The 11,115-nt window shown below is 37.3% G+C and overlaps 1 protein-coding gene across 1 annotated transcript in view; it reads right to left on the bottom strand.

Moving 5' to 3' along the window:
* Window positions 1-1,968: 1,968 nt before the first annotated feature.
* Window positions 1,969-11,115, bottom strand: part of gal3st3 (galactose-3-O-sulfotransferase 3) — a 28,149-nt gene continuing 19,002 nt past the window's right edge. Inside the window, exons 2-3 of the mRNA XM_077227581.1 lie at window positions 7,123-7,220; window positions 1,969-5,937 (exon numbers count right to left, since the gene is read on the bottom strand). Coding sequence (XP_077083696.1) covers window positions 4,674-5,937; window positions 7,123-7,205 — 1,347 coding nt within the window. The 5' untranslated portion in view covers window positions 7,206-7,220 and the 3' untranslated portion in view covers window positions 1,969-4,673. The remainder of the gene's footprint in view (window positions 5,938-7,122; window positions 7,221-11,115) is intronic.

Raw genomic sequence — 11,115 nt, 5'->3', positions numbered from 1 at the left:
TTTTGAACGTGATTTTGAACTATTTATTTAATAATTTATCTGAGGTGCCGGAACGCAGTTCCGGATCGTTCCGGCCCAGTTTAACCCCTGTACGTATGTATGTATGTATGTATGTATGTATAGCCTATATGTACGTATGTAATGTATGCATGTGTGTGTGTGTGTGTGTGTATATATATATATATATATATATATTATTATTATTATACATGTAATTTTATGTATGTATTAATAAATGAATGATTATAACATAACTTACTTGATCATACTTGAGTCACGCAGACTTCAACATTCAGCCTGCAAAACACGACAATGGTAACAATTATATTTTATTTAAAGTAAATCATCAAGTAGTCTACTGTTCTTTTTTAGTTACTAGAACTCTTGTGTGAGTGAACTATACTAAGCATTTGTCAGTACCACATACTACTCCTATTTCACTTTACTTGTTTTTTTAAGGAAATCGGTTTGCTTTTTTTAAGTCCAACTAATTAGATTTTACAGTGTACATAGCACTAGTGCCATTGCATTATCTATTGATGGCTCTGTTTTAACACCACAAGATAACTTAAACATTTTTGACTCATGCCTGCTGATCGAATCCCATGTACACAGTGTTGTTAAGATATCCTACTGTCATCACAGAAATATTGCAAGTTTACAGCCAGTTTTGTCATTTACTACCGCTGAAGGATTAATGAATTCCTTCGTGTTTTCCCGAATTTAACACTAATGCGCTATTAGTTGGCATTACGTAATTGACTCTTAATAAACTGCTCTAAATAAACTTTTGGAATCTCTCTATTGGCTCCGGGTCGATTATGAAGACCTTATGTTAACCTATAATGTGCAAATGTATAAATTGCGCTTTCATGCCCCAAAATTGTGGAAGTCTCTATCAGCTGACATTAGGGAAACAAAATCCCTGGGTGTTTGTCTTAAAACATATAATTTAAGGATGGCTTTTTAATTGATTTTGGTGTTGCTTTTGTGTGTCTATTATGGATACTTTATTTTTGGTTGTTTTATGTTTTTCTGTACAGTGCTTTGTGAAATTTACTTTTAAGTGTGCTATAAAATAAAGTTATTATAATTATTATAGATTCGCATCTACTGAAAAATGTAGCAGTGCTTACAAGGCAGAAAAAAAGTAAAAATTCAGAAAAGGAGAACAAAGACATAGCATAAGAGACCAAGGTGACATTTAAGTATACTGTGTCTGAATGTAGTCATATAGGAGTTACTTAGAAAATTGTGCAGTAAAAGATGATATAAAGAATTTGAATACAAATCTAATTGGGAAGACATGTAATAAGCATATCAACCTTTTAGTTAAAATGTTTTCCCCAATAGTACTGTGGTTGCTATTGACTGGCAAAGAAACCTGCCAACTTACACCCATCTGCATGTGACTGTTAAACCACATGGTTTTAGAAACAAAAAGGTGCTCTGTTGGATTCAGTTTTGCTTACCTTTCATTCTTCAGTGGCTCCTTTAGATTCACGTCTAATCAGAGGTTTTTATAACGCTGCAAAGGGACATCATGAAGTTACTGTAGCATTTTGAAAACGCATAAAATGTAAAAAAAATAAATTAAAAAAACACATATGTGACCCTGGATCACAAAACCAGCCACAAGTCGAAAGGGTATATTTGTGGCAATAGCCAACAATATATTGTATGGTTCAAAATTATCCATTTTTCTTTAATGGCAAAAATCATTAGGATATTAAGTAAAGATAAAGTAAAGAAAATGTAATCAATCATCAGTCAAAATAGCACAAAAACATGTTTTTTTTAGACTTGTTCCACTTGATGAATTGGGAAATGTATTTGTGTTAGCCAGCTGATATTTCACAGCCCTTTCCCTTCCTACTGAATGGTTGGTCCTTTGTTAGTCAATATTTTTGAAATATTAACAGACAGAAATCTAGATGATTGGAATGAAGCACACGAGCCTGAAGGATGTTGTTTTTCCAATTTCAGTTTTAATGGTCAATTTTTTCACATTTTTCATCATACAGCTTCAGAAGCAAACCTCTGATTGTCAGAAGCATCTTATTTAAATCCCCTAAAAAGTCACTGATAATGTAGCAGTTAAATAAATAAATCGAGTATGAAAGAATGATTTTGACAGAATAGCATCTATTGTCATCTCACCACCCAGCACAAAAAAAGCATGAAAATCTCTTTTAATGTCTTCATGAAAAGGTCTTCTGGTTGCAATTTCACAGCAGGTTCTTTGTATACAGTAAATTGTGGTACAGTAAATAGTTTTCTTCTAATTTCTCTTACATTAAATCAGAGATGACAAAAGTCCATTGAATGTTCTCCAGTCATCAACCGAGAGGTTTTCAAACCCAAAGAAGAATGACAAACGAGTTGCGTGTTTTGAGTTTCAATTTTAACTCACAATTGTTCTTGTGACAACAACAGAAAGTACATTATATACAAAGAGCACTTTCTACATCTATAATGTCTTGACAGTCTTTAAGGACTGAGACACTTTCACTAACAGCAGTATTAATTTATCATCTGAGGTATTTCTAATTTTGAAACATGAAGAAATGAGAATGTTGGGTTTTGGGATTCGTAGATCCAGAGTTTATGTAGCAGACACCAACAGTATTTCTTCAAATATCAACCAGGACCCCTAAAAACAGGAGCTGGTTTATGGGTGGACAATTGTTATAAGACTCGTTATGTTTTGATCTTTATACCTCCATTTGACTAGTAAACTTATTAACGGTATGGCATACCTGCCATTGCTATATTGCTCCAAATACTATTTTCTTAAAAGTACAGTACGTAAAATAAGATAGCGAAATTTTACCAGATGAAAATTATGACTTAACCCACAATGAAATTTAGCTTAATCAAAAACACATTTCTACTAAACAAACCTTGCAGCAAAGGCTTTGAATGGCAAATAAACCAGTATTAGAAACAACCTTCTGTAGGAGGCTGTTCTTTCAGAGGTATTTAGTTTCTATTTGGTTGCCTAAACCAATATTTCCCAACCCTGTTCTTGGAGGCGCCCCACCATTTTGAATGTCTCCCTTATCTGACCCATCCATTTCAGGTCTAAGGAGTCTCTACTAATTACCTGACGAGTTGATTTAGGTGTGCTTGATAAGAAAGAGTTCAAAAACGTGTATTGTTGGGGTGCCTATAGGTACAGGATTGGGAAACACTGTCCCTAAACCAGTGGTTCCCAACTGGTTGGTTGCAAGTCTGATTTAATGCATCCGGTCAGACTCTATGGTAATTTGGAGCAAATTTATTTCAAACTCACTCCTATGCTGCAAAAGCAAACCAGTTGAGACACACGGCCTAAATGAAAATGATGCAGTGTTGTTTTAAGTACAAAGACAGTCAAAGGACTGTTTTTACATTCCACTGGCACGACTCTTTATGAAGGTGGCAACCATTCAGTCGGTCACCACCGAGTACCTCTACGTCACAGTGCCTTAAAGCGAAGATCCAAAAAGGAAAAGTTAGGCCAGAAACATACTCTACGCAAGTATGTGAACACAGGCAATCTGTTAAAATCGAGTTTACTAGTTTACTTGCCTGTGTAGAGTATGTCTTTAACTGACATTCTTAAGTTTGACAAAACTTAAACCTATACTCTAATCTGATTACATACAAGTTACGCATTTGCAAGTGCACTGCAGTATAAACATTCTCCCCAAAAACACACAAGGATGAAACTAACACAACGCTTACTCTGGCTGAGAACAAATAGCGATTTTTCAGTCACTGTTCATGTAGACGAATTGTCTTGTCGCCATTCCCAGCTATTAGTCAAGGCTGAAGCTCTCTGGCTTGTTCAGTAGTGGCCTCATAAAAATGGGCTGTGTAATCCAAGAATTGCTCAAAAAGAGTAGAATATTTAAATATCCTTTAAGATGGTTGCATCATCAGACACATGATGCTAGGTTTTTTGACCACAACTGAAGAGTAGGTTATGGCAATTTGTGGCTCAGGAGCAGCTGTCATTATGCTGATGAGTGTGTAAATGTTCACACTTAAATGGAGCGCTGTCGGTAAAAGGAAGCCTAACAATACTCAACTCAAATGTCTTAACTCCAATACAGCAAAGATCAATTCTGAAACCCTGTTGGAAATGCAAGGTCATGCTAGGCTGGTTTTTTTGCTAGTTGCAGGTTCGTTGCTGGGAGTCTATCAAGGTGGTCTAACCAACTTTGACCAAGATGATCTCCTACCAGGTTAACCCAAATACAGTAATACAGCTGATCAACCAACTAGACCCGCTATGACCTTAAAAGATTAGCTTTAACTAGCTAAAAACCATATGAAACCAGGTACCATCTGAAGCTGATTGCTTATATACAAACAGAGAGTGATGATGGTATATATGGAGAGATAGTCCTTGAGAGATTGAGACATTCCAGATGTCAAGCTTTTAGACTTAAATATATATTTTCCTTCACCTTTTTACAATAAAATTTTGTTTTTACAACACAATGGTGTTTCTAACTTATAGAACAAGAGTTGTGAGCGTATGTCTGGTTGTGCTCACATCTAATAGAAATGAGGTATGACCTCAAGCTTTCAAGTAATTCCAACAACTCATGGATATTTAGCTGCAGTCCAGAACAAGGAGTGAGGAATAAAAGGAAAGAAGTTTGACTATCCTTTCACACTGGTCATTGGGAAAGCCGTAGCGCTTCTTTGGTGCTCCGAGTCATCGTATCTGATGGTCGTGGGATCAAACTAGGAGCTGGGGACTCTCTGTGTGCCCGAACTTGTCCGACAGATCGTGAAGTCTGCTGGTAGCTCCGTAACGGAAACCGTTTCCGGTAACGTAGAGACTCTGAGCGTAGCAACAGCCGTGTGTACTGCACTTCTGGCATTATCATCTTTAGACACTTGTCTTGCGGAGGGATGGGGCCTTTTTGTGTTACGTTAACTGGTAAATCGTACCCAACGATTCCCACTTTGCCGCTTGGCTGCCAAGGCCGTAATTCCTTATTTGTGATCTGTGCAGCAGAGCGAAGTGGTGGCAAATTTCCCCCGAAGCAACTACGGACAAGTCGGTCACGAGACTGTCGCAACAGCAGGACTTCTCGCTCGACACATGCTAGTCCCAATGCTCTCAGCTGCCGCCACAGCGAAGCATTGAAGTAATCGTACAGTACAGAATCTATTGTGTTCCAGGCTCTGATTTTGGCCGTGTTTTCACTGGAAAGGCTGCTCTTGGAGTCAGGTGTGCGCATGTTGAGACTGACATACAAAACATCATCGAGATCCCAAGACAACAAGCGGCGTAACAGCACCAATGATTCGTCAAAGTATTCTGCGATCATAACCAACGAGAACACCCGCTCCAACTCTGCAGCGAATCGTTTTGCATACCCCACCACTTCCGAATACGGACGGTCCTTATCACCACCTAGGTCAAAAGTCAGTGTATTTCTCGCATACATCGAATCCTTCTCTTCTGGACGATAGTATCTCCAAGGGTTGTCCAGAAAAGTCTCTAAAGAGCCATTTGGGACACGTTTAAAGCTAAGACAGTACTGATTGAAATATGTAAAAAGAGACTCAAACATCGCTCCTGGTTCCCGCAATATAGTGATGTACATAGTGTTGTTGGGCATGAGGCGTCGTAGCTCAGCCCGACTGAATCGTAAGTGGTTGGTAATTATGTCAGGTGGCGTGGTGAGCGGGTGAACAAAGTGGGAACTGAACGGCCGAGGGTAGCAGAACTGGTGGTCACAGGTGGTAATGGGCAGCGCCACAGTGAGGTTGTTGCGTTCTGCAAAGCGGAAGAGGATGTTCTGCACAGTGGAGCTGGCGGTTTTATGAGTCTTCAAGAAGGCTATACTGGTGTGTTTAGCAGGTCCACTGCTGCGCTGGGTGGAGGAGATTGTGGAGGATGGACATCCCAACCAAAATGCCTCCAACGTCCTTTAATAAGAAATGGAAAATCAATGCAGTCAGCTTTGCAAATCAATGTGGAAAGATAAGAATGGTAATGCAAAAATAACTTAAGGTCATATTAATCCTACAGTGTGTTTTATCAGTAGGGTTTTTAAGCCACCTTTAAGCGTAAGATGGTTTACTAGTTTTAGCTGACCACCAGGCTGGTTTCTTCTGGGTCAGGTTTGCTGGTTTTAAAGGTATTTTGGCCATTTGTCAACTGGTCAAGTTGGGAGACCAGTTGGCCAAGCAGCTAAACCAGCAAAGTAAAGCAGGAAGCAAATGAATAGACCAAAAGACCAAAAACAAATGTGGCAGAAGAGAGGAATGAGTAGTAATAGTCTCACATTTTGGCAACTAAAAAAAATTTGTTGAAACAAAAAACTTATTTTCTGATTCGGTCTAAATAGTTTTGAAGTGCCAAAAATCATTGACCAAAAAAGTCACTTTTAATTAGCGCTACTTCGATGATATTTGCACAGAACGTGGATAAACAACAAGAAGTAAACATGTCATTTGTGTCCATACTTTTGTGACAAAACAATTTGGCAATGTGTCAAATTTAAATATATTTAGAACATTACAAAAACTGGTTTAATTTAACCACTGAGAACATGATACTCTGAATGGAGTTAAATTAACCAATTACCTATTTTGAAACTTTATTTTCAAGTTTGGTTAAAAAAAAAAATCATGGTGATGCATCACAAGGAATGTTATAAGGACAAATGTGACCCTGGATCAGAAAACCAGTCTTAAGTAGCACGGGTATATTTGTGGGATTAGCCAAAAATACATTGTATGGGTCAAAATGATCAATTTTTCTTTTATGCCAAAAATCATTAGGATATTAAGTAGAGATCATGTCACATGAAGATATTTTGCAAATTTCCTACCGTAAATGTATAAAACATTTATTATTCACAATCGTGAACATAAATGGACAACTTTAATGGCGATTTTCTCAATGTTTTGATTTTTTTTGTACCCTCAGATTCCAGATTTCCAAATAGTTGTATCTCGGCCAAATATTGTCCTATCCTAACAAACCATACATCAATGGAAAGCTTATTTATTCAGCTTTCAAGTGGTGTATAAATCTCAATTTCAAAAAAATGACCCATGTGACTGGTTTTGTCATCCAGGGTCACAAATGGAAGCAGCGGCTCTTACAAGTTCAAGTGACCCCCATGGTGCAGAAGCAAGCTGACAGTACTGAGTGCAATCAACACTAGGAATATCTTCTTCTGAGACATCTCCAGGTTCTTTCACTGCAAAAGAGAAAAATGAGAAATCACAACAGTGTACATTACTCATGCGTTTAACACACATCCAAAACACCAGCATAGAAATTGGTTGATAGTGAAAAAAATTGGTTTGGTTGACAGGGTTCTCTTACAAGTTGGATCTCAAATTGCAAAGTAGCTTGTAATGGTTTTTGGTCATGAAAACACATGTACAGAGACAAAGAAATTGAGCAAACCTAGAGCAACGACTGGACAGGTGTCACGTATTAGCATTCTAACATTGTTGCCTGTCTAGTGCTAACAAAGTCTTGGATATCTTCCATACGAGTCAGGGCCACCTCTTCCTTCGGCTTCTAATTACAGTTATCTCATCTCGCTTTCCCTTTCTCTCTCACCATATCGAATGGCACTTCTACACAACCTGCCTTTATTTCCACTGATCAAGCCCTGATACTACTGTAGTTTAATTAGCAATAGCATTACAAAAAGGATTTAGCTTCGGATGCCAATCGACAATAAAATAAGCCAAGCCAATTAAACGACATGACCACGTATATGACATATCGCACTAGAAAAGCTAGTCCAAGATTAGCAACACAAAACATTGACTAATATAATAAAAAAACCTGCTTCTAGTTTTATGGTTTTATGGCAGTTTGGACTGTTTGCAGAATTTACAGCCGTTCAATTGACAATGAAATGGCTGCTACACACAAAAATCACAGTTTGGATGAAGTGGGGTGCAATAAGTAGTGGCCACTTTTTTAAAATTGCACACAACACACACCATTTTTGCACTATTAGTAAGCACAAGTCAGTGAGTGCTGTTTTTCATGACTTATATAAGTTTTACTGAACCCAACATCAGGGTTAAAATGCAGATACAAACAAATAACGCAGGTCAGAGTTCAACAGCGACTGGCTGTCTGGGCTTCTTTTTCCAATGGTAATATAAACCATCACCTATGTTCCTTAAAGGTCCAGTGCTGGACCATTCAGTATCATGTTTCAGCTTATAGTAAAAGCTCATAAGAAAATAGGGATAAGGATGATGAAAGAGAAAAGAGGTGCAAGTAATTTTATTGTGGTTTGCTCAGGTCTCACTATTATTTTTCATACTTGAAATTAGGGATTTGCAGCAAATCTTTAAACCGGTAAAATTTTGGTGCCACGGACATAATAATAAAAATTCATTGCATTTTATATTGCGCTTTTCTTGGCACTCAAAGCGCTTTACATAGAAGTGGGAATATCCTCAACCACCACCAATGATACTTCAAACTATGCCATTCGAGGAGAGACGTGCTGTTAGATGCCGCTCTTTAACCGTGCTGACTAATGATCCAGAAAGTTATAGCAGAACATGAGACCCACTCAGAGTCATCATGATTAGGGAAAGTTTGGTTGAGTCAGTGTGTTTTTTCCTGTTAGAGAAGATAAGAAGGAAGAGACAATTAGAGGCAGAGGAAGACACGAATCACCCACGCAATCATCCACCTACCTGCATGCACTCAACACCAGTTTGAGAGAAAAGACGTCACATTATAAAAGCCAAGTTCTAGTTTCAGATTTGGTCATGAACTTTAAAAATGTGCTGTGCATCCGCACCAGACTAGGGTACAAATAAAAAAATTCACATTTCTGATGACATCAAAGGAGAACTCAGATGCATTACTCGCCAAACAAAAACACAATTCTAATTTATTCTTTATTTCTACCACATAGCACTCTTTACTTGGTATCATATTAGCCCCTGTGTGTGTATTGAATTGTACTTTATAGTCAACAAATATTTGTTTTTGCTATGGCTAATGTCAATATCAATTTCTTTGCCTCAGCAAACTTCCAAGGAGAAGATTACTTAAATAAAAACAAAAACAAACATTAAAATAGGGTAAAACTATTAAAAACCAAGGTATTTATAATTCCTTTTTTCTTAGAAGAATTAGGGTTCACATCTTTTTTGAAAACCTGGAAATATAAGGATTCCTAATTATAAAATGTAGAAATTGTTGTTGTTTTTTAAAGTCCTAATCCAGCAGTCATGAATGACTGAAAAATTCATACAAATTCATTGCTTATAAAGAGTGTTAAGTCTTAAAACTTCAACAATCCTGAAATTTAAATTTTACTGAATCTTGGAATGTCCACAGATAATAAAAAAAAATGTTTTTTTTTAAAAAGTCACAAAAAAGTTAGAGAACATATTTTTGTAAGACAAAACCCAGTAACGAATTGGCATTTTAGCACTTTCGGTTACATCATCATGAAGACAATGTTGTTGCTGTTTTAAATGAGTTGTTAGTTAAATGCCTGAAACAAGTTCTGTCATTAACACAAGCTCAAGATATTTAGAAGAAGAATATACTCTTGTTGGTTACGGAGCTTATTTTCTTCAATAATCAAAAAGCCATTGGAAAAATCCATTTAAAAAAAGAAAAAGAAAAAGAAAAAGGTTTTTGTCAAGTGACCCATGCTGAACTTCCGGGTTTACCTACAAAAATATGTCATCAGTGCAGGGTGAGTGGCAGCTGATAAAATCTACATAAACAGTTTCATATCAGCAAATGAAAAGGAGAACAAAACCTGCTGAACTGGGACATGAAGGCAAATCCGCCAGCCAAACATCAGTGCCTGACCTCATTGACAATCAAAAAGAGTGGAAGCTGTTCAAGAAGAAAGATCCATGGTTTTAAAAAGAAAAATTCAACAAGCACGACCATGACCATGGTGAAACAACGACCATGGTGTTTGGGTGTCCTCACGATCTCAGCCATGGAGTGTATATTAAAACCATCATCTTCCTTGAAAGTAACAAATAATCCCTTTAGCTGCACACTAAAGCCAGTAATACCTCAACAGATTCACAATCATTCCCTGTCATTCAAGCCACACAAAGCCAGAGTCGAGGTGAAGGCAGGGAGATTAGAATCCGATCTGTGCTTTTTTGTTGAAATCAAAATGCGGCTTTTGGGGGAAATCACCAAGAGTCAAGCTGTGATCCTACAGTGCTGAGTGGATCTATTGAGGAACTGTGGAAAGACAGTCTCTGGAGAACGTGTCGAGTTACTGTGATATAGCCAAGCTTGTGTGACCAGTCCAGCAGTGACGTGAGGAGCGGCCAGATAGGCGTGCAACGTTATAGATGTCTGGGACAGATGGGGGTTAAGAGGACGCGTTAGGTCTGGCATTCACCGGAAAACAAATGTTTGGGCTCAAGAAAACAAATGTTTGGGCTATTATTTTTGAATTACAACATCTTCAACCAACAAACTATACCAAGAGGAACTTCGTAGCATAAATACAATTTTTAAAGCTGATTACTCAAAAATGAAGTCTTTGCGAATAATTTCAGCATAATTGAGTGGTGGCCCTGGAACCAATGTATATCTTCTCTGTTTCAGTGCAAATTAACAGCTAGCATAGCACATAATACATTTAATGTGTGTATCATGTAAATCTACTGAACACATAAGATAATACTTGTCTTTGGCAATAGCACATTATTGTTTACTGTATATCGTCGCTGTTGGGCAGAAACTTTCTATCTCTGCATTTCATATTTTTTTATTACTATTGGTCACCCTTTACATCTGTCTGTGGGATTTGCATACATTTAACCAATGAATAGTTTGATAAAGAACTTGTGGCTAAACCTCGTAACTCTATTGGATCCTCAAACAAAGGTTGCAGGCTTGTCTTCAAGTGTCTTTGTAACTCCATCCCGCTTCAAATCCTGCTTGTTTGCAATGCAATGGTAAATAAAGAGCTAGTTTTCTGGATAAGTACAGCATTTTCTTTACTCAGGAAACACACACACATATACACACACACACACAGATATATATATATATATTTATATATATATATATATATATATATATATATAGGCTAATGTTTTATATTTGAGGCACGAAGA

The sequence above is a fragment of the Siphateles boraxobius genome, unplaced genomic scaffold (assembly GCF_051911475.1).
Source record: "Siphateles boraxobius isolate OS27281-9 unplaced genomic scaffold, OSU_SipBor_1 130, whole genome shotgun sequence".
In the NCBI taxonomy this organism is placed as follows: domain Eukaryota; kingdom Metazoa; phylum Chordata; class Actinopteri; order Cypriniformes; family Leuciscidae; genus Siphateles; species Siphateles boraxobius.
This window is presented reverse-complemented; position numbering and strand designations above follow the sequence as displayed.